We start from the raw sequence: 23,359 nt of genomic DNA on the forward strand, positions 1-23,359 counted from the left end.
TAATCTACTGCTTCAGCTGTTGATTTACACAACTTCCACAATAAAACATCTTGTTAAACGATTAACAAACTCTGTAGGTTAAAGGTACAAAATGCAGATGTTATTTTTCTCAGTTTTAACAAGTTATTTCTCAATTTGATTTCTCATTTAACAATCTTGGAAGGCAGGAGGGAAGAAGATGGCTACACAATTCCTAAGGGTTCTTTTAAGCTAAAAGAGCAGACAGCACATTTTTTGGGTCTTGAACCTTTGGATTAAATCAACATGTTCTGATAATCTGTGGATCACTGACTTAGGCAAATAGGGCAGGGCCAGTCAGTTTGATGGGCCAGGGCAGTTTATTCAGTCAGAACATTTGTATCCAGGTGGATTTCACATTTCCTTCTTGCAAATAGTGACCAACCCCCACACACCCATCACTCCCTCATCCAGCACCCCTCACAAGAAAACAGTTTACAGACCCAGCCATCTTAAAAATGTAAACATAAAGGGGACAAACAAAACCTGTTTAAAGTGAGGAATTCTGCCTTTCCACGATCAGGTACTTTCTGAGTTGGATTCTCTTCAAAGATTGATGGTGATTCCTCTTCACTGTCAATCACATCATTTCCTAAAATAGGATTTAAAGATGAGAACTTTGTTGACTTTCCTGAATAGTTCAAATCTCACTCTTGCATTAATACACCTTTGAAATCAGTGCAGGAAATTATTCTCTTCTATTTTGTTTGAGAACATACACTGAATGCTATTTTCTGAAGGGTTAATTCTACCACAGATGTAAGGAGATTGCACAGCTTCTACAAAGCTGTCCTATGTCCCACAGTTTGCATCAGGTTTCCCTGTTGACAAAAACTTGGGAGTTTTTTTTCCCCTTGGAATAAATTTGATTAGGAGCAATGTCTGTACTTCCTAGACACCTGAAAAACCCAATGAGGCCATTGCTTTTTGAAACAGGTTCTCCTACCAGATGTGAGGAATGTAGTGAATGTAATGACCATAGACTTCCATTTGTCCAGAACTAGTCAGAGTACAAAGACCCACACAACTTCTAAGTAAGGCTTCTTGAAGATCACAAAAGGTCGATAATGGGAGGTGGGCAACAGAGAGGGGGTGCAATTATCCATCTCCCAGCCCCAGTGCTGTCATTGTGTTGGTGGGTCTCTGCCTCTGTTTCATCAGCACAAACAATCCCAACTCTACCAGGAGTGATACTGGGAGAACATTCTCCAGAGATTAGCACACTAACTAACTATTCACAGACCTCCATTAATCAAGAGAGAGTGTATCAATATTGATTTGTTCTCACCAACTGACTAAATCTGATTAAGGCTGATGCAGTGAGGAGCATGAGCTCACCTGTTCTATGGAAGACAAGCCCTAAAATACAACTAAAACACTGTGTATTTCAAGTCACTCACAGCTGCCATCCAGCACTCTGCACATCCAGGCTATAAAAGTGAACTGTCATTATGGCTAAGGGGTTTATGTGTGTTATTGCATGTATCGGGAGCTTTTGCATTGGCAGAATTTTAAACACGTTGATGTTGTTATACCTTGCTGTTGGTGTTTCTTCAGTGCAAGCTCTGCGTGGGGAAATACTCTCTGTAAGGCTTGTAAAATTCTTTCCAATGTGTTTTTTAACAGTGGTTTTAAAATAGGTGAGAGTGCTCGTCCAGGTGAAGCCACAGCCCTCTGTGAAGCTGGAACAGTCTTCTGCATGGCCATGACAAAATCCTTTGCTGTTATTTTAATGGAAGCAATGTCCAACTGCAGCTTCTCACTCCTTTCATAGATCTGAGGATAGCGGCGCCGCAAAGCGCAGAGAGCAGCTTCAGCACATAAGGCTTTAATATCAGCACCACAGTACCCTATGAACAAAACAAGAATCAAATGTTGTCATGATCAGGAAACACCAAAGTCAAGGCCAAGAATACTAAAGTGCAACAATGAAAGACTTTGCATGCAGCCAAAAATTAACAGGGTAAGAGATAATTTAAAGAATTACTGCGCTGCAGAGAAGTTTTGATATGTGCCTCACAGCCTGATAGCTTGCACTAAGAAGCAGCCCCCTAGTCAAAACTTTACTCCTGGGAAAGAGGGCCTAAACCCATTCAGTATTCTGAGAAAAAAGAAAACTGAAAGCAGCATCTGTCTTGGTTTGCTCCCAATACATGCCAGATGCATCACTGCCTCGCTCTACAGCAAGGCACAAGAGTCAAGTACTGCCTGGAACAAGCTCTGGACTCAGCCATGCAGAGCCTACAGTGTTTTCAAACTCACCAACACACTTCTCAGCCAGCTCTTCAAGAAACTTGTCCAATGGCTTCAGGGTCCAGTCTCGTGTGTGAATTTTGAAAATCTCTTTTCTTGCCTGAAAACAAAACACTTGCATTTCAGTTTGCCCTAAATTTTCTCTTAAAACAACCACAACACAAAACCCCCAAAACTCTCACACTAATACAAATACTTTTCTTATCTGCTAAACTCTATTTTAAGGGTCAGTTAATATGCTGTTTTTTCAAGCAGGAAATTTCCTAGTTCTAAATTTGTTATATTAAAATCTTGCTGGGGGGCTGCAATGAAGTAAGGCAATTTACATCTTCCATCAAAAAGTGAGTTTTCACAAGTGTGAGATCCAGAAGAAAAGACTGTAGTAAAAAACACCAAACTTGACTTTAAACAGATTTTTTACAGAAAATTCTCTCAAATTCAGCAAAATTTCATGGTTGCAGTCTCATTAGTTCATCAAATTTGCTCTTCTGACAGCTCCTGCAAGGAAAACAGTCCTAGCACTCCATTCCCAGTTGCTGCTGTTACTATCAAGTAGAACAATAATTATGACTGAAATTACTGTCACTCATTCAGAAAATGTAAAATGTTGCCTATCCCAATCTCTGATCTTAGCAGGATTTTCATTGAATTATTTTGTGGCACATGGACTAACTATGGCAGATTTCTAAAATTCTTCCACAGTGGGGAAGAGTGTATTAGATCTGTTTTATGGCACCTCCTCTCCTGTTCCTAACAGCAGATAAAAACTGGAGAAAAATGTTTGTGTTAAATGCACTGTTTAGTGCACTTTTACCAGCATTCAATTCAGCACTTTCCAGAAAGTGCTAAGAATAGTGACAGCCAGAAAGAAAACAAAAAATGCATTCCAGTTTTGCTTGCTACCTCCACCCACAATATTTTTTTTCATTGCCTTTGTCATTGAACTAGAAGCTTCCCTAGCCCTGCACCTGCGCAGTGACTTCACATTTTTGTCCAAGTCCCTATTACTGAGTCCCTATTACTGAGTAAGAACACCAGTTCCTAACATACTTAATTGGTTCCAGCACCAGCCTGGATAAAAGCTTTTGCTACTAAAAAAGAATTCTTGTCTGCACACCATTTCTTTCAACTTCACAATGCTACAGCAGTTCTTCTTAACTAATTCATAAAGTAATTTTTAAACATTTCGGTGAGTAGCAGCACCCCATCTTCTTCAGTGGTTGCAGAGAAACCAAAACTAATAATTAGAGGACTAACTACCTATTACAATCATCTTAATGATATAGTCAATGCTAGGTCTGCCCTCCACAGTACAGCACAGTCTCTCCAGTGAGCCCTCTTTTGTCCAAGCAGTACAATACTGAGGAGACTTTCACTGCTCCACAATCCTGCTGTGTTGCAGGGGTTTGTTACAAAGATGGACTCTGCCACATTAAGCACTGAGGTTGAGGTGAAGTTGAAGTTCTGACCTCTTTGTTTGGCAAGCTGAAGAGAAACTCTCGATCAAAGCGTCCCGGTCTTCGTAAAGCAGGATCTATAGAATCCAGCCTGTTGGTGGCTCCAATTACCACCACCTCTCCTCTGCTGTCTAAGCCATCCATAAGTGCCAGAAGTGTTGATACAACAGAGCTAAGAGAAGAATACAGTTTTTACTCAGCAGTTAATTTTCTTCAGTTCCACACCATCACCAATGCTCACTCAAAGGACAAGCTCTTTTTGATAAAATGCTGACTAGAAAAAGACAAATCATTTTAAAATATAACAAAAGAGATAAGGTAGCACAGACCTTGTGGTGGTACCAAGTTTAGTGAATTGCTTTTAATTACTATTTAAAGATTATCTGAAATTAAGTAGTATTGAATTCCTAATTTTCAGGATAAATGAATGTGTCACATCAAGTTAAATAGGTTGTGGTGTTCTTTTCACAGAGATCAAGCAGCTTCCATGTTGACAGAAAACATGCCCTACCTATGAACTTGGTCTTGTTTACTGGAGCGTACAGGAGCAAGACCATCAATCTCATCAAAGAAAATAATTGAAGGTCGCATCTGGTAGGCCTACAGAGAAAACACAGGAATATTGACATCAGGAAAACAGCACTGTTTGGAGGAGAAATGCACAAACAACACTGTGGCTGCAAAGTCACTGGAAGCAGATTTTTCAGACCAGCATCAGGGATTTCTAGTCATTGATCTAAATTAGTGAAGTGTTGTGAGTAACAGAAGGCAGGAACATAGGTCAACCCACTGAGATGGGTGACAGGAAACAAATCACACCACTGGTTTTTACAGCTAATTGGCAACCATCAAGAACAGAGCCTGGACTTAATTGTATTACAGGCTCTGGAAGCAACCTTTGTTACCAATTTCAAAATAACCATGCTTTCAGCCCACATTTGTTTCCTTCTGATTAAAAGTCACCACTTCTTGAAACGTTTTTTGCAGCTGTTTGGATTTTTCTTTCCTGAGGCAAGAAGTTGGGGTTGTGTGTTTCTTTGCAAGGCTCTCTTGACTGCTTTACTAACTAACTTTTCCTAATTGCTCTCAAGACTTCCAGCCTCTAAAAATGTTACTAAAAAATGAAACACTGACAATCCCCCTTCAATGGAAGGAGTTGAGAAAAAAAAATAATTGCTAGACCACAGAAAATTAGTTACAACTCAGACAGAACATAATGTACGTTTCAACTGTACCTGATCGAATAACAAACGAAGCTGTCGTTCTGATTCCCCAACCCATTTACTGAGGCAGTCAGCACCTTTTCTCATAAAAAAGGCTACTCTCCTGTCACCTTGGCTACATTCATTAGCAAGTGCACGAGCAACCAATGTCTTTCCAGTCCCTGGTGGGCCATAGAAAAGACAGCCTCTGCAATTAAAAAAAAAATTGACATAAGAAAAATATCATAGAAAAGTATCTGTGACCACCCTCATCCCTGAAGCACACAATTGTTCTCTCTTAAACAAAGCTCTCTTCATTGTTTGTTATACTTTTATACCAGTAACTTTTAAAGTTACTGAAGACAAAGAACCTTAAGTCCTATTTCAATATAACATGACTGAGTGTTGATGGCCTAGAATAAATAAATCTAACAATTAAATCTCTAATAATTTCATTTCATAACACAGAACCCATTCAGCTGTGTAAAAAGTGGACAGGTGTATTTTCAGCCCAAGCACAGCCAGCACTGCAAGGTTCTAGTTACAAGTCCACACAACTGTAAAGCTGATACTGGAACTCTTGAAAAAAGAGTTGGTGGGACAGACAATTGGACTTCCCCCAAACAAAACTGCAGTTGACTACCACTTACAGGCTGATCAAGTCCACTTACATGTAGAACTCAAAACGCCTCCACCATCCCCTTTTTGAAGGCAAGACACTCTTAAGACAGTCTCACCACACTGCAAATCTTTGAACCTATGTGTATGCTGGATTCTATCCTTTTTTAAAAAGTTTTTTTTTTCTACTGCTAAAAGAACCCAAAAGCATCAACACTTAAAATTCTGAAGCATGGAAACATAACAATACTTCAGAGTTGAATATTTTCCTGAAAACAGGTGAATTAGAATTTACAGTTTTAAATGGCAACCCTTACCTTGGAGGTTGAATTTTGAACCTCTCAAAGACTTCTGGATACAGCAATGGAAAAACAACCATCTCTTTTAAAGCAGAAATGTGGTCAGCAAGACCACCAACACCATCAAATCGTACCTAAAGATGGAGACAACAGAACACATTTTAGATGTTAAAGCTGCAACCTCGATAAAGTTCCATCAGAAATTAGATGTCAGCAAAAAGGAAACATTCATGCCAATTTTCAAACTGCTTGAAAGAAAACTGTAAGCCAAGGAAGTTACAAACAGCTCATTACTGTGCTGTCTATAAGGTTTCATAATTACTGAAGATGTCTCAGTGAGACAATGAAGTAAGAACACTTACTGAACAATCTATTTGCACTGGATCAACATCAGCCAGACTCGCTCCAACTTTCATGCGGTCTTTGTGAACTCCCTTTAAGTCACTTTTCCGAAAGTTGACAGGAAGAGACCTGATTGGAATTAAGGAGAAAAAGAAAGGTGCTTTCTAACTTACAATGTGGATTTTTGATTTTCTAATAATAGCAAGTGAATGCAGAAGATCTTATAAATGAGTAGAAACTTTCTGAATTATTAAATATTCCTTTCAGCTGTTTTATGTTTAATGTCTGTGAGTAAAGAAAGGAAAATGGTCACTCCAGACATTAAACTGAGTTAATTATTTAAACAGCTCTCAGTACTTATAAATACACATGCCAGTCAACAGATCCTATGTAGGAATACAAGCTTAAAACAAGATATTCCTTGTTTGCAGACCTTGGGCTGACAGTGATTCATGTGAGGAAGAAAACTGCTCCTCCTGACCCCCAGACACACTGATACTTTTCAAATACTTTTAATTCCTATATTCAAGAAGTTACAGCCCAAGCTGATACTTATTTCAGTTGGTTTTAACATTATAAAGGCTGCCTATCACTGCCAGTCCTTCCCAAGGCCCAGGAACCTGTGTGCCAATAGACTACTCTGAAAGACATCTGAGACATCAGGCTGAAAACATAGCTGTTAGACTGTTACTAAAATAGTTTTTCTAGAGCATTTCTTAAGAAACCAAATCCCCATCATTTCCTTTATTTATAACATCCCCTGTTATAGTGGGTTTCTCTCTGAATCAGCTACTGTAAAGCCACAGGAGCAGCAGAATTTTACATTAAGAAATTTCATCAGTGTTGCTACCTCCCCATCCCACCTAGAAATCAAATTGCTTATTAAAATCCATTCTAAAAATCCAGTTGTACAGAGTCCAGTTACAGTTGCATCAACAGACAGGATCACCAGAATTCAGAAACTGAACAAGATTAAGATGGTAACACTACACAGTTAGGAAGACAAAGTCCTCCCAAGTAGTCTCCTTCCTCCCCAGATCTCCAATTGCATTAACCTTCTTATATTTCTGTTCTTCCTCTGCCTCTCAAAATCCTCTTCATCATCAGATGAGGAAGAGGAATCACTGCTAGGGACTGTGTGTCTTCGTCTGCAAACATTCAAACAAACAATAAAAAAATTAAAATAAACAGTAAGTAATATCAAAATTGAAATGAACACTGTCTGTTTACTTTGAGATATAGTAAATTTCCAGATTATTGTACTTCTTATGAATCTGATTCCAAACTACATTACGTGATTTCCCTAGTGACAGCAAAATTTCATTTTTATTAGGAAGGTAAAATGTTGAACCAGTGTGCAAAGAAATTTCTTAAGCAAGTTACTCTTTTTGTCCACATGCTCTCACCCACAAATCAAGTGTCACTTAGCACTTTGTATCTACTCTGTGAAACACCAACCTCTTAATTTCAAAATCAGGTTTCATAACTCCCTCCTTCCATAACTGCCTAATTTCAAGGATGCTAAATAAAGCACTCCTATCTAGCAAGGAATGGCATTCAACACTTGCAGGATGCTAAACCTATTTGTCATTACTATTGAAATTTGTAATTTAGAATTTCACTTATCATTTTTCTTGCTTTAAGTATAGTTTCATACAGAAACTGGAACTGATTCCAGAGAGAAACCAGAATCAGTACCTGAGTGATTAAAAAAAATTCATTAAAACTTCCATCTTCTCTCTAATTAAATTGGTTTTCGTTTTAAGAAAATTATTTGCAACCTTCAAGATAAAACAGTCTGAGATTTTCAGAGGGAGATTTTGGCTTCAATTCCAGAACAAATTAATTCAGTTATACAATCTCAGCCATAACTCTCATCATCACCACAAAAACTTCATTTTCTAATAAAATCTAATGGCCAATGAAACAGATGGGTTTTCCTCCAATATTTGCTTCCTTTATTCCCTCAGACTACCACAGCAATAACCATACTGTTAATATCTAATTACCAAGAGTCCAAAAACCCTTGAAAGTAGTATTCAGTCATGTGACTGACAGCACTACTGAGAAAGAATTATCACTAACCAAACTCATACCTGTTAGTTCCCTTGCATGAATGTCTCTGTCTGACAGGTGAAGACCTGTCTGAAAAATACATCTTACGTGGTCTTGGTTCTGTTCAAAGTAAAAAAAATTGGGACAATGTTACAAACAAGTTTAAGAGAAAGCAGGATACTAAAAGAGGCAGAGAATGGGAAGTGTATCACCCATCTCTAAGTTCTAGGGAAGTTTCAAGGGTGGGGAGGAAGAGGTTGTTTTTTAAAATCAGTGCACAATAAAAGCAAAAACACACACACCTGAGTTTTAAGAACTGAAAACCACAAGAGTAAGGTCATCAAGTCTGTTTGCTTGCTATTCTTTCAAGGATACACAGGTAGAATTTTTATTGAAAAATAACAGTAAGGATGCCAAAAAGCAAAGAAATAGAATGTGCCGAGGATATATGCATTTAACAAAATTGCAGGTAAGATATTTGAATAGAAGTTGAGCGTGTGTACGTACTTTCATTCTTAAAAAACCCCATAATACTCTCACTTCCATGCAAGAAATTAATTCTTAAGAGAAGTTGTGCCTATAACCTACTTTGCAATGGAGCTTGATAGCGCTCGACAGTTTTCCTCTGCCGAAAGGAGTAACGCTTTCGATTGTCTTCACCATCGTCTTCTTTGGCTTCACTTTCCTCTGAGGAACCCCCTGCACATCAACATGACATTGCACTGCTTAAGTACTGTTGCAAATTATATTAAATTCAAAATGCACTATGCCCACAACCTTTCCTGCTGTAAGAGCTTTGGACAAACAACTTTTCTTTTCCTCTGAAAACCTATTTTGAGCTCACTATAGTACAGCCTTAGAGTCTGTGCCTGTGGCTTGTAATGTCAGTAGCAGCACAAATTCTTTTCAATAGATGAAAAATACCCAGTAGTTCATCCCATCTCAATTATTTAAGACAAAGCTTTTGGCTAGAGCATAGTCAAGAAAACTTAAAACAGACTTATCCAACAATGCTACCTTGATTATCAGCTATTTCTTCATCAGTCCTTTCCATATCAAGGCTTTCCTTAAAAAAAAAAAAAAAAAACCAAAAACCATGTAAGACAAATCACAAATAAGCACAAAACCTGTGGGCATATTTGGTGCCTATACAGTATCATTATCAAGGCATTTCATATACACAGAAGATTTAATTGTTGTACAGCAAGAGAGAACAGGAACATCATTCTGGAACCCGGGATTAATAAGATTAATAATAGGGGTTTCCACTCCAAAATAGGAATGCAGATCTAAACAAAAAAAAAAAAATCTATGAAAGCAGGCTATGACAACGTTTAGAAAACAAAGTGACTGCCATTCAAAAGGATAGCAGACTAACTTAATTTAATAAAGCAAAACTAAGAGAGAAGAAATATGATCGCTATCATTAAATCATGAGTTCCTCTTGGGGAAGGGAAATCATCTCCCTATGTTAAACACCCTACTTATACAAAACCAGCAAAATAAATTAGTATCTACTTCTTCTGTGTCGTGGAACTCCTCCAGGTCTCCCATCCTTCGCCGTCTACGCATCTTCTCCATGTCATCCATTTTTTGCAAGACTGCTTCTGCAGTACTAAAATACAAAGTTGACATATGAAAGCAAAAATAGGCAAGTACAGAAAAAGCCCATTTAGAACTGCACACATAACCATCATATTTTAATACAGTGTGCACAATGCAAGGCACTGACACTTAGCCAAATTTTTCAATGCTACTTAAAAATTAGGTCAAATGTTTACTTTTTTATAGAGAAACTTAACAAATGTATGAGTATATGCAAACAAACATTGTTTTCAGGCTTATTTTTCCCCTCTTGATGATCACAGTAAAAAAACCCAATTATTTCAGTAGTTGGAAAAAAGAATTCTGAATATCACAGTAAAGTAACAAAGAAATTATGGCAGTTTTTCATAGCACTTAGGTTGCTCTGCATGATAGCACTGAGTCACTTAGTTCACAGCCTTCTTCAGACAACAGATTGCTTCTCTACACTGCTATTTAAATTTCACATTGATTTTCAATGACTACTTATGCTAGACACAACATCTTACTGCTGTTACACTTTGCAAACCTTTCAGAAAACAAATTTGAGTTTGGGCTTCACCAAGGGAATTAAGCCACAAACAGGCAGAAACACTTGGATTGCCTCACTTTGCCAGTATCCAACTTTTCTTAGTATCTTAAGTTAAATCTACTAAAAGTCACAATGTAAACTGATTGTTTTGGTTCACAACATACAAACCTACCCAGCCCATACATATCAGACCAGGTGGCTCAAAGCCCCAGCCTGACCTTGAACACTTCCAGGGAGGGGGCATTCACAGCTACTCCAGGCAACCTATTAAAGTGCCTCAGCACCCTCACAGTAAATAATTTCTTCCTAACATCTGATCACTCAGATATAGCACATACATAGCAGCTCATAGGAAGTCTCAGCCTGACCAGTGAATGCAAATAGCTCTTGCTGCCAGGAAAAACAATACCTTTTCCTGCTGTCACTAGGAGAGAGTCCCTAGCCAATATTTTGCCATAGTACAAAGGGTTGCTAATAAGGCTCATGGTAGTAGCTTTGCAAGATGGTGAGAAAAACCTCCTTACTTTGTTATAAGTTTGTCAAACAGAACAGATTCATTTGTAGTGGCGTAACGGCTTTGCCGAAGCCTGCAGCTGCGGCGAACCTCCAGATCCCCGTTCTCCTCGTGGACTTGCTCTGCAGCTTTTGCATCAGCTCTGGTCTTCAGTGTTCTGGACACTAAAATGCAATAATACATAAAACTTTCTGCGGTGGAAAATATGTCAGCCCCTTTATTTCACTCTTGCTCTAGGAAAATATAAAAGCCCCACCTTTTATTTTAAACATTTAAACACCGAATTGAAAGTTATTTTTGTGATCACAGCATTCAACTTAAAGTACTTCTGCTTAAACTACATATTTAGAAGTCTGATTTGTAGAGCAGCTTTTTAGTAGACTGGAAAGCCAAGCTAATGAAAACAAACATCCAGCTTTTGTTCCATGTAGGAGGCAAATTTATTCCAGTTAGCTCTCTCAGGGAAAGTGAAAACAACAAATGCCTTCCTCCAAGGTGTTTTCCCTCTATTCATGTAAAATTGTATCTGATAGTTTCTTTCTAAAAATTGCTTATGTTTAAGGTCTGTTCCAAAGATGCCTGGTTTTGTTACACTAAGCATGCATCATTTTCATTTTCTGCACCATGACACAAAAACCCTAGAAGACAAGAAATGCCTCAGGATAAACTCCCAAATATAAAGAACTCAAAACCACACAAACTAAAGCAAGAACTTTGCTTGCTTTGAAAGAGATCTGCCCAATATTGACCAGATAGCATCCTCTGCTATGAGTTCATTATAACTGTTAAAAAAGGTCAGTGAGAGAGTAACAGATGTATCACCATGTCTTTTTAAACACAGGTTGGTTTGATCACATCACCACCAACTATAAAACTAATTTTGAGCTCTGTAAATAATAATTTACATTGCCCAAGAGGAACTTGAGTTGCTACACACAAAGTGCATTTTGGGTCCCTTCCCACGTTCAGCCTGTAGCTGGGACAATACTGCCTGGAGCTAAAGGATTTTCCTGGCTGCCACAAAGTGGCCTCACAGCACCAAGCCTGCTTGTGTACTCAACATGGCAAGCTGGTTCAAAGGTGAAATGCTCAACTTCAGGGACACCTTCCCCATGCCAGTGAGCATCTCATGACTGAATTACTTTATAACTGACTTGTGTACAGTACTGCAACATCCCCTCCTGTAAAGGTAACCAGTTCTGCAGATCCCAGAAAATCAGACACAAAGAAACATGAGCTAAGGAACAGACTCTTTAAGGCCTAAAAATTCAGGAATTCACAGTGCATTCTTCCCAAGCCTGAAAGGAATGAATAGCATCTCCTCCTATTTGCACCCACTTCTTTTCATAAAACTCACTGGAAATTCCTTTCTTTGTTATATCTATTCTCACAATTTCAGGTGATTTTGGCTGATGAGTTCAGAACTTTTTGGGGCCAAGTTAAATGGACAAAGTGACAAATGCAATCCTTCTCAGAAATCTGGCTAAAAAGGAATCCTAAGGGATTATCACTACTTACCTTCTTTATAGTCTTCCTTTTTTGGGCCTGATTTTGGCTTTGGCAACTGTCTACATTAAGAAAGAGAAGAGAAGAAAGGAGAACAGAATTACATTAGAAGTATTGTACAATAGTATTGAATCACATTGCATTGCACATTTCCCCCTCAGCACTGGGGAACTTTAATCTGGTGCTCCATGTCATGCAAAGAAAAGCCTGTAGACTCCAGGGAAGATTTGGATCCTGAGTGTGCTGTGTACCATATGCACACAGCTCTCTAAGGACAGATTATCTCCCAGCATGCTCATCTTGATGTCTCAACAGGGCAGGTAATATCTCAGTAACCAAGTGAAGGAGATATCTCAAAGGACCTGGGAGGAGATACATGCCTTCTGTGGAAGCAGAACACTTTCACTAAAAAGAGTGTTTCTAGTTCTAAGACACTGGCACATTATTAACACAGTCACATTCCCTTGTGGGTTTTTAGCTGTACATTTATCATGATGTGACTCAATGTGCATGCTTTCACTTTTGCTTTTCATTCTATGACTTCAATAGAGATTGAACACCTAGAAATACAATACCTTGAAAAGTGGCGATTGACATTTTCACTTAAGATTTCCATGCTTTTGTCAAAGCTCGACTCTGAGCAGCGTTGCATGTTTTTTCTCATCGATCTTAAACAGTGTCCATTGAAACATTCAATGTTGCCAGAGGAAAATTTCTAGGAAAAGAAGGAAGGATGTATTTATCTGAACCACCTATTCCCTCATTTGATCAAGTTTAGTCTGTTACACTCCTGATTCAATAGAGTTGCAACCAATGGCAGGGAAGCCTCGAACCACTTCTGCACTAAGAAGCAGCTCTGATGAAAAAACCACACCAGACTTCAAAGAAAAAAACTGAAATCTTTTATTTCAAAATGGGTTCAGTGACCCCAATAACCAAAATCTCACCTGTAATGTGCAATTGTTCCACCCCTTTGGGAAGAGCCAAAAATTACACTGCTTTGGGGGTTTGGGACAAAAACCAACAACAACCAAACAAATAAGCAAAACAATAGAGAGGAAAGCCCCTCTGCTTGCTTTGGATCAGCTGATGGACTGTGTCACTCCTTGTCCCTGAAGGAACACCTTTAGGCGAGGTCTGTCCTCCCAACTGTCTTGGAACAGACCTGGGAATATTTACTCAGATCTATTGCTAATAGATCTCTGTCACTATTCCTTTGGTAACAGCACATATGAACACCCTGTAGCTGGTGCATTTACCACCAGCAATTGAGAATCTACTTTCCTTTCACTTCAATTACCTGCACTATTTGTGAATCTGAATCCTCTAGGTTCCTACAGAACTCAGCCAGGCAGGCAGTGTCCAATGGGCTATGGACAGAACTTAGGCCCAGCTGCACCCAGCTCTTCTGATCTCTGAGGAGCAGCTGGAACCTAAGGGGGTTCATTTTCTGCTAGATTTCTATATATTTAATGCAACAGAAAAATTCCTAGTACTGGGATTAAAATCTTTTTGGAAGAGTTTTCCTCCTGTCTCTGTTCCATTTATAATGACATTCAGAGGGATATAAAAAGACTTCCTTCCAGAGGGCAGCATTTATCCACAGAAAACCAAAGGGAACTCAGGATACAGTTCTTCATGGATGTTCATCTTGTTCACATTGGTGTTTCTGCAAGGAGGATGCTATTGACTTTTACTGTGTGAGGAAAGCTGCAATGACCACGGGAAGCACTTGCTCCATTTACAACCCAAGGTCTCACTGCAAGTATGCCAAACTAAATCTCATACTAAGAAGGGCAGAAACCAGACTGGATTACTCTACTCACACTGATGTTACCAAGAGGTAACTCCACTGACTGATGGAGATGATGAGTGAAGAAGGACCATAAGGATGTCGAGAGGTTATGCAGGGAGAAAATTACAAGGGCTACAGCCCAAACAGAATTTAATGTGACTACTGCCATAAAAGATGACACAAAATATTTTTACAAATATCTCAGCAAGAAAAGGAAGACTAAAGAGAATCACCATCCTTCACTTGATGCACAGGCAAATATATGACAATGGATAAGGAAAAGGCAGAAGTACTTTGCCTCAGTCTTCAACAGTGAGACCAGCAGTCCTCATGGTACCCAGACAGGGACAGAGAGCAGAATGAAGCCCCCATAAGCCAGGAGGAAACAGCCAGTGACCTGCTACACCACTTGACACCCACACTTCTACAGACCCCAGCTGGCAGAGGAGCTTGCCAACTCACTTTCATAGAACCATTAAGGCTGGAAAAGAACTCCAAGATCGAGTCCAACCTTTGAATGATTATCACCAAGTGCCACATCCAGTTATTTCTTGAACACTTCCAGGGGTGGTGACTCCACACTTCCCTGCACAGCCTGTTCCAAGACTTAACCACTCTTTTTGTGAAAAATTTCTTCCTGATGTCCAACCTGAACCTTCCCTGGTGCAGCCAGAGGCTACATCCTCTTGGCCTGTCACAGGTTACCTGAGACAAGAGGATGATCACCTACAACCTCCTTTCAGGTAGTTGTTGAGGGTGATAAGGTCTTCCCTGAGTCTCCTTTTCTCCAAGTTAAACGCCCCCAGCTCCCTCATCTTCTCCTCACATTACTTACTTTCTAGACCTTTCCCAGCTCTGCTGTCTTTATCAGGACACATCCTAACACCTCAATATCTTTCTTGTCATGAGAGGCCAGCACTAGACACAGGATTCAAGGTGTGGCCTCACCATTGCTGAGCACAGCAATCACTGCCATGGTCCTGCTGGCCCCATTGTTTCTTATACAGGTCAGAATGCCCAGACAAAAAAGGGAACTCTGGAGCACACTGCCCTCAAATACAGGTCACAAGAAGAAACTTGATCAGCTTTGGGAATTATAACCCTATAACTACGGTTATAGACCTGGAGATACACAGCTTCCAAAGGGACAGCAGCCAATTGGATCTCACTGGGACACTCACTCATGAAACTTACTGGGACTGGAAACCTGGAAGAGAATAAACCAAGCAGATGTTTGTTTACCTTAGATCTCCTGTTGTATGGTTCTTACAGTCTATGGATGAAATGAGCTGTATAACTAAAGATAAACCATATGCTGATATCAGAAAAAAAAAGCAAAAGCTGCCACCACCACGTCCTTGCACATCAACAAGACAGGAAAGAGGCATCAGGACTTGAACATGAAGCTAGCACCAGTTCTCATGATCTCTGTCAGATGGAGCAATTCTACATTATCTCTACAGATAAAACCCCCAGGAGAGCCCAGCATCCTACAAATGAGGTGATGAGCTCATGCTCAATGCACAGGAAAAAGGAAGGGAAAAAACCCCCAAAAAACAAACAAACCCAAACCAAAGAATAACCTTGCAACCAGTTTCATAGCAATGATTCTGCTTTGGTTTCAGGAACGACTTTACATTTAGCTTCCTCATTCCTGTTTTCCACACGGAGAACACATGCCAGCAGGATTATCTGCCTAATGCTTCACAGCCTTCCCTCCTGAGCAAAGGCTGAACTAGCCCCCAACAACCATTTCTAGTGGAGACTGCAAAAACAAAGCAGTGATCTTTAAGAAGATTCCATGACTCTTTGTAAGGGGGGTAAAAAACCCACCACTGCAAGAACTTTTCCCTTTTCAGTTCAGTAGTCTTGAATATAATAGCACAAAATATAAAAATATAAAATTAATTCATACAACTGAGACTCCTGAAAGACTGCTGCTGGAAGGAAACAGAGTCTTTGAGAAGCATCACTCCAGGGCAGGGTGCTCCTGAAGAACAGACCACTTCTGAGTGGGACCTGGTCTGCCTTTATTTGTCACAGAAATGCAAGACAGCCTGCAGAGTAGAGCCTGACTTGGAAATAGCAGAGGAAAGTTTTAGTTTTTCGAAAGCTATGTTAAAAACAATGGAAAGTGTAATGATTCAGTTATTACAGCTGCAATGCTGAGATGCAGAGAGCACAGACCACTTGGTATTTATCCTTTACCATCGTCCAAGTTCTCTCTCTTCTATTAGGGCAGATCAAGATTATAGAAAGCTCAAGTTACATTTTCACCGGTTTAGGTTATGCACTTTAATTAAGTACAAATGAACCCTGATTTCTACACGTTTTCTTTTTTAGAGCATGCAAAATACTATTTGGATACACTTGACTAAGGAGTATTTAGCAGGCCCTTCGGAGCAAGCAGAACGCCCTCAGAGGTCCCATATATTTGGTGTCGCGCCGGTTTTGATGCATTTTTGTCATCTAAACAGAGAGCGCTCCATAAGCATTACTGCAACTAAAGCAAAGAGCTGTCTAAGACCTCCTCAAGGTAACTTTTTCAGATAAGGAACTGAACCAAAATAAACGGGCATGGCGAATGTCATACAACACACCAAACCATGAGGCTATGCAGGTTTGTATTCCCAAAGGCCGGCTCTCAGGTCGCTGCCACGGCTCCAGGACCAGGGCTTGTGCCGAGCCCCCTTTAGCGGGGGGCGGCCGGGAGCGGAGGGCGGACCGGCTGCTTCCTCACACACCCCCAACCGCCGCCGCCTGCCCCAAAACCTCGATTCTCCCCTCTTTTTCTCCTCCACGGAACACCACTCGGCAGCGCTTTCTGCGCTCCTCCCAGCGGCTCCCGGCCAGCCCCGGCTCCCCCCGCCGCCTCTCCGGGCCCGCAGCCCAGCGCTGCCCGCCAGGCCGTGCTCACCCCACCCCCACCCGCCACTCACGGCCTCCTCGGCTCTCCTGGCGCCCCTGGACACCGCGGCCTTGGCGGACCCGGAGCGCGTCCATACGCGGTGGCTTCTGAGCGCGGGGGACTCCAGGGAGATGAACTCGGAGCTGGAGTCCAGGAGGTCGAAGGGGGGCCGCCGGCAGCGGCTGTCGCGGGCAGCCATGCGGGGCGGGCGGGCAGCGCTGCTCCGCAGGACCACCATGGCGAGGGGGACGCGGCCCCGCGCCCGCCGGCCGCGCGCGCCGCCCGGATCCCTCCGCCGCGCTCCCTCCCTCGCGCTCCGCTCGCCCCTGCGGCCGCTACTCGCTACTCCCAGCCCGCGCGCGCTGCGGAAGGGCACGCGGCGCACTGCGGCTCCGCGCGCCGCAGACGTTTGGCGCCCAAAACTCGGAGCGCTGCGCCGGCGGCGCGGGGCGGGGCTGGGTTCGCTCGCGGCTCCGCCCCGTCCTGTCCCGCCCGCCCGCCAGCCAGAGGGGTCCCTGCGCTGCCCGCCGCCGCCCCGGCCGTACCCGCGCAGTGCCCGCGCCCAGCCGGGATGGCCGCGGCTTCCTCGGGGACGGCATAGCGGCTGCTCCCGCCGGGCCCAGCGCTTCCTGCGCCGCCCTCAGCCCCGCTCAGACCGGCCATGGCGCGGCCCGAGGCTGGTTATGAGGCGGCGGTGCCGCCCCGCCCCGCCTGCACCTACACCAGCTGCTACTGGTAAGGGAGACGGGGACGGGCGGGCCGGTGCTCCTCGCACCGCCGTGAGGCGCCGGGACAGCCGGGGCCACCGCGGGAATGGTGCGGCTGCGGGCTGGTCACAATCTTGGGCTCGAGAAATGAAGTTGGAGGAAAACAAAATAAATAACCGATTTTGTGTTTTGCAGCGAAGAAAATGTTTGGAAGCTTTGTGACTACATCAGGAGTCAGGATCGGTACCCTTTAGAAGAATTTTACGCTGTTTTCATATCCAATGATAAGAGGATGGTGAGTCAATGGGATATGATCAGAGACAGCTGTGGAAGGGCTCGGGCCTTCAGACCGCAGCCCAGTGTAGGTGAGAATGGTCCCAGCCCAGTGTTGGGGAGTGAGCCTTTAGCCCAGCCCGTAGGTGAGATTCAGTCCAAACCCGTCCTGTAGCTCGCTTTGGCTCAGAGGTGTGCCAGCCACACCACGTGGGATCTTTTAATTATGCACTGCATTCAGGACGGTGGAATGAGACATGGTGGCCCTGTGAGCTGTGGGAGTAATTCTGGCTGTAATCTGTCAATTTAGGAGAATAGTTGTCTTTGTAAACTGTAATATACTGTAAGGCTGGAGAAGACCTCTAAGACTATCAAGTCCAACTGCTAACCTGACACCACTATGTTCACTACTAAACCATATCCTCAAGTCTTTTGGATCATTCCAGGGATGGTGATTCCATCACACTTCTTTTTAATGTGGCCCAGAATAGTATCTCCAATTTCATCCTCCTGAGAGATAAACTAGAAAAAACTTTCTTACTGCAGTACAGATGTAAGCTGAGGAAACGGATAGGTTAGCAAAAAAAACCAACCAGTTTACCTGCAATTAATCTGTATTAATCTGAAAGATTTTATTCAATTCAGGTTCATATTTAACTTTCAGATTCCACTCTGGAAGCAGAAATCTGGACATGGAGATGAGCCTGTTGTCTGGGTAAGGCATTCATTACTCTCAGTAATTTTGAGTGTGTGCCTCTGTAGTTGATAGCTGCAGGATCACACATGGACATGTAACAATCTGTTCCATCTGAACATAAAGGAACACTTTCTCCTCTGAGGGTGATGGAGCACTGGAGCAGGTTGCTCAGAGGGGTTGTGGAATCTCCATCCTTGGAGATTTTTAGAAGCTATCCAGACACTGTCCTGGGCAGTTGGCTTTAGGATAGTCTTATTGAGCAACAGGTTGGACCAGATGACCTTTTAAAGTCCCTTCCAACTCCACACATTGCATAGTATTGCATTAATATTTATAATTCTTTTACAACACATTTATAAATAGCCTAAATCTAGTGCTCATTTGCACCATCCCTCATAAATTAATAGCAGGACAGTCAGTAAAACCTATAGGTGATAAGTCTTAATTACAGTAAGAATGCATAATAGATTTGTGAAAATTGTTATCTGGGTATTGAGGCTGCCAGCTCTGTAGTGTTCTAGGTAGATGACTGTACTTGTAAGAAGTAGATGGATGAACATATTTATGCCAGAGGATAGAAGAGTGTTAGTTATGTGTGTATTCAGGTGTCAGCAGTTAAACTGACCCATAAACAGTGGCTTTGAAATGTCATTTGATCAGTTAATGTAGTTCAGTAATTGCTGATGCAGAATTCCTTGGTATCATTATAGGGTCCTTTCAGTTATCTGGCACAGAAAAAACTATTTCTTGTGGCAGTTTCTGTTTCTGAAATTCTGCAGAGTAATCTGCAAACTTGTGAAGTTTTCTGATTTCTGAATCATTCACTTTCTTCCAAAGTATTGGTAGCTTTATGGTGCAAAAAAAAAAAAAAAAGTTTGGTTTAAAAAGAGATCCAAGTGCTACAGAGAAGACCTAAAAGGGAATAGCAGAGTCAGGAAAGGCCATGGCAGAATGTGGATTTCTCCTAAAAATTCATAGATTCAAAGGTCTTTTAACTTTGACATTTTAATGGATCATAGGCTGTATAAAGCTTGTAAACTAATTTTTCTTATGCTCTCTAATAGGTTTTTCTAAATATTGTTGAATCTAGTTGTGTATGTATATTGGTCTGGTGAAGTAGATTGCCCAAATCTTTTTCATACAAATGTCTTTGTGGTTTTAATATTGAAAGTGTCAAAAGACATTGCTCAACCCTTTTTGTGAGTGGATTCAATATAAATTTAAGTAATTTGTTAAGGGCTACCTTCAATTTAGTTTTGGAAAACAGCAGTGCACATACCTGACATATAATGTCAGTAATTGCAGTGTCCTCAAATCTCCTCCTGTGTTTCTTACAAGGTAAGGAGTAAAACTGCACTGCATAACCCCTTGATAAAATAAGTAGTTGCCTTGAAAAAGTGTGATGTAGATATCTTTGCCAGCTTCAAGAGCTGCTAGAGGAAATTGTCTCACTCCTGTGGTCCTCCTGATCTGAGCTGTTTGCTGGTTTTTCAGTGGTGTGCTGGTTTTTCAGGTGCTTCTGGCAGCTGAACACTCGACACTCAAATTCACAGACCGTGTTACTGCAACAGGTACAAAATCTCTTATTAGAAGAGATCACTAGGTAAATTTAATGTTAACCTATCATTTTATCTTGTGAGTTTATTTATGACTGAGTCTAATAAAAAGTGATAACCGAGCAACTTTTGTGGTTTGGTGTGGAACATGAGAGAGATTTTCTGTTTTCTTAGGAGTAGTGTAAACTTTAGTTTGCTGTCTTGGCTTAAATCAAAGGAGGCTGCAAAGAAATGGGGAGAATAGCAAGGTTTCTGGAAGAGCAGATGGGCAAGATAGACATTAGGAAATCTCTCTCCTGTTGCCAGAAATGTTACAGGCTTAATTTTCAAGGACAGCAAGCAGGCTTTAAAAACTGGATCTGAACTTATGCTTTTAGAAAGATTTTTTTTTTTTTTTCATTCTCTTTGCCAATTTCTTATTAATTGCTGTTGAACTAATGGCAATTCCCCTTCTTCCCAGGACTACCATGTTATTCTACTTCATCTTTCCAGCCGGGAGCAGAACTTCATTTATGATCTTGACACAGTGTTGCCATTTCCCTGTCCTTTTGATGTGTACAGTGTGGAGGCCTTCAGGTTGGATGACAGCCTTCGGCCAGAGTTTCACAGGTGATGACATGAAATAGAAAGACTATGGATGTTATTTCATGAAATCAAAGTTGAAGTTCTCTTTGTGTATGCATAGTGACAGAGGTTTCTTTACTATACTTCAGTAAAATAAATGCACTGTGTTACTTTTCTAAAGCTTTTTACTTTAGTCATCAAAAGCCCTTTTCTTTCCTACTGTAGCTTCATGTTAACAACTTGGCCCAAAGTTTCTGGTTTGTGTATTTAAAAACATTAGTGTTCCTTGATGAGAGGAAAGTACTCTTATTCTGAGCGATTATTGCAGTATTGTGTACATGCATCTTTTAATACAATTTTGCATTGTGTTTTTAGGAAAATCAGAATGATTCGAGCAGATTTGTACTTGAAGACATTTGCTTCAGACAGATCTCACATGAAGGATGCAAATGGGAAATGGCAGAAACCTCCTCCTCCATACCCTTGCATTGAAACTGCAGGTGAGCTCCCAGGACTCCTTCCTGCTTACAGTGCTGAATGAAGTAGTCCAGGATGCACATGGGAAATAAATAACTTCTATAACATTTGTCCAGCCAGTTTATCACTTCATATGGGAAAAAAATAGGGCTGTGAAGCATTTGGCACTCTCTTTTTTGAACACATAGTCTAACATCCCTTCTGGCCTTTACTGGTATCAAACATTAGTTACTGATATTCACAAACTGAGCAGAGGGTGGAGGTAAGTAATACTATTACAGCAGGGAACTGAAGCAGACAGGCCAAATAACTTGCTTAGGGATCACAAAATTTTTTAGTGATTTCACACAGTGATTATACCACACTCTAGCACACAGATCCCATTCTGGCAAAGTAGTGTTGGCAGGAGGAAGTTTTCACTCTGCTCAGTGTGGTGGGTTTGTCTGCATGAAATGTTTGAAGTTTCTGTACCAGGTGAATGGACCCCAGGATATTTTAAGTCATTGGCAAGTTCTTCCTAAGCCTTAAGCCTTGTGTAAGTGATTACCTCTCTCTGCCTGGCCCAGAGGCTGACTTGCTACCTATTCTGTAGAGCTGCTTAAAGCATTCTTATCACACAGCACTTCAGCTTATTCTAATCATCTGTTTTGCAAGCTGAGTAACATTTGCCATGTGTGTGTTTGTTTATACTCTCATTTTCTTCCAAGGAAAGCATGGTGACATTTTGCCTTGAAAGAGTTTGAAAGAGTTTTCATGTTACTGCTCTGCATGTTTGGTTTTGTTGATTTTTAATAATGCAGTACTGCTATGTGTTTATGTTAGAGAAGGGAGGGTCAATGAAACATAGCTCTGTCTTTAGGTCCAGATGGTTTTAAGTTGCTGGCAAATTAATTCTCAGTCTTTGCTTTGGCTTCTAAGGAAGCTTGGTGTTTCACATGAGAGTAGAAATGAATTATGGGAGTGAGCAGGAACACAGATGTAGTCTTTGTTATGAGGCTTTAGGTGTTTTCTAGACAATCCAGGTTATGAAGCACCTTGAATTCTAGCTCTTGGTTATTATTTTCAGCAGTTTTATGCACAGGTATTGTAGAGAGTGTAGGATTCCTGAACTACAGTGAATGGTTCTCTGTTAGCTGGAGCCTTGTAGGTGCTGAGAACTTTTTTGTCTGTGGAAACCTTGTTGTTTTGATAGCTGAGAGCTAATGAAAGCATGAGAAGTATAGATGAGGTCAGACCAGGAAAGCAAAAAATTCTATTCAAATCAAAAGAGTAAAAAAACCATTACTTGTGGGTAGTGGGTTACATAATGACTCAGTTGCAGATGTGTCCATGTATCTCTAGCTGGAATACATGACTCCATAGCTGCAAGCCCTGTAACTCTCCCCTTGCCTGTTGTGTCTGGCTGAGCTTTACCTCACTGGTGAGCAGCAGCCATGGGTCTCAGCCAGCCTCCAGATTCTCAGTGGTGCTGGTAGATAGTGAAGGATATGTACCTCTTACTTCCTCCTATGCTTTCATTCTTTGCTCTATACTTTGCCATGCTGAATGAAATGTCTGTTGGCTATCCAGTCCAACATCTGCCCAAAAGAGGTATTCCTCAGGGCTCTGTCCAGTCTGGTCTTCAACACCTCCTGAGATGGTGATTCCACCACTTTGTGGACAGTGTTCCAATGTTTGACCACTGGTAAACAACCAATGAATAAAAAATCCTAGTATATAATATGAATTTCAGATGTTCCAACTTGCATTTTTCATTTCTTGTCCTGTTGCCAGGCTCCTCCAAGAAGACTCTGGCTCCACTCTCCTACCTCTGATCAGGTAGATGTAGGGAGTAGTAATGTCTCCCCTTTGTCTTCTCTTTTTAAGACTGAAGAGACCCAGTTCTCTGAGCCTCTCCTTGAATAAATGTTGTCCTGCACCAAACAACTTGATTTTCCTCTTCTGGGCCTATTCCAGTGTGTCCATATTTTGGAGGGTTTTTTTTGGGCTGAGCTCCAAATGG

At 41.3% G+C, this 23,359-nt stretch overlaps 2 protein-coding genes across 8 annotated transcripts in view; one reads left to right on the plus strand and one right to left on the minus strand.

Annotated features, from left to right (window-relative positions):
• The window catches only part of ATAD2 (ATPase family AAA domain containing 2), a 30,646-nt gene extending 12,880 nt beyond the window's left edge, over nucleotides 1-17,766 (minus strand). The window contains exons 1-17 of one of the 2 annotated variants that reach the window (XM_077188676.1): nucleotides 17,629-17,766; nucleotides 12,956-13,095; nucleotides 12,393-12,442; nucleotides 10,885-11,038; nucleotides 9,763-9,859; nucleotides 9,262-9,310; nucleotides 8,833-8,943; nucleotides 8,286-8,364; nucleotides 7,245-7,337; nucleotides 6,210-6,318; nucleotides 5,866-5,981; nucleotides 4,964-5,138; nucleotides 4,240-4,328; nucleotides 3,741-3,900; nucleotides 2,281-2,371; nucleotides 1,554-1,868; nucleotides 505-610 (exon numbers count right to left, since the gene is read on the minus strand). In XM_077188676.1, the coding sequence (XP_077044791.1) occupies nucleotides 505-610; nucleotides 1,554-1,868; nucleotides 2,281-2,371; nucleotides 3,741-3,900; nucleotides 4,240-4,328; nucleotides 4,964-5,138; nucleotides 5,866-5,981; nucleotides 6,210-6,318; nucleotides 7,245-7,337; nucleotides 8,286-8,364; nucleotides 8,833-8,943; nucleotides 9,262-9,310; nucleotides 9,763-9,859; nucleotides 10,885-11,038; nucleotides 12,393-12,442; nucleotides 12,956-13,095; nucleotides 17,629-17,682 (1,988 nt within the window). In that variant the 5' untranslated portion in view covers nucleotides 17,683-17,766. Of the gene's footprint in view, nucleotides 1-504; nucleotides 611-1,553; nucleotides 1,869-2,280; nucleotides 2,372-3,740; nucleotides 3,901-4,239; nucleotides 4,329-4,963; nucleotides 5,139-5,865; nucleotides 5,982-6,209; nucleotides 6,319-7,244; nucleotides 7,338-8,285; nucleotides 8,365-8,832; nucleotides 8,944-9,261; nucleotides 9,311-9,762; nucleotides 9,860-10,884; nucleotides 11,039-12,392; nucleotides 12,443-12,955; nucleotides 13,096-17,114; nucleotides 17,455-17,628 lie in introns of those variants that run through there. The other variant, XM_077188673.1, reaches the window with a different exon arrangement.
• The window catches only part of NTAQ1 (N-terminal glutamine amidase 1), a 35,041-nt gene continuing 29,359 nt past the window's right edge, over nucleotides 17,678-23,359 (plus strand). For 5 of the 6 annotated variants that reach the window (XM_077188716.1, XM_077188706.1, XM_054651736.2 and 2 more), the window contains exons 1-5: nucleotides 17,678-17,818; nucleotides 17,986-18,085; nucleotides 18,728-18,778; nucleotides 20,777-20,925; nucleotides 21,256-21,380. In XM_077188716.1, the coding sequence (XP_077044831.1) occupies nucleotides 17,745-17,818; nucleotides 17,986-18,085; nucleotides 18,728-18,778; nucleotides 20,777-20,925; nucleotides 21,256-21,380 (499 nt within the window). In that variant the 5' untranslated portion in view covers nucleotides 17,678-17,744. Of the gene's footprint in view, nucleotides 17,819-17,985; nucleotides 18,086-18,727; nucleotides 18,779-20,776; nucleotides 20,926-21,255; nucleotides 21,381-23,130; nucleotides 23,289-23,359 lie in introns of those variants that run through there. The other variant, XM_054651956.2, reaches the window with a different exon arrangement.

The sequence above is a fragment of the Agelaius phoeniceus genome, chromosome 1 (assembly GCF_051311805.1).
Source record: "Agelaius phoeniceus isolate bAgePho1 chromosome 1, bAgePho1.hap1, whole genome shotgun sequence".
NCBI classification, from domain to species: domain Eukaryota; kingdom Metazoa; phylum Chordata; class Aves; order Passeriformes; family Icteridae; genus Agelaius; species Agelaius phoeniceus.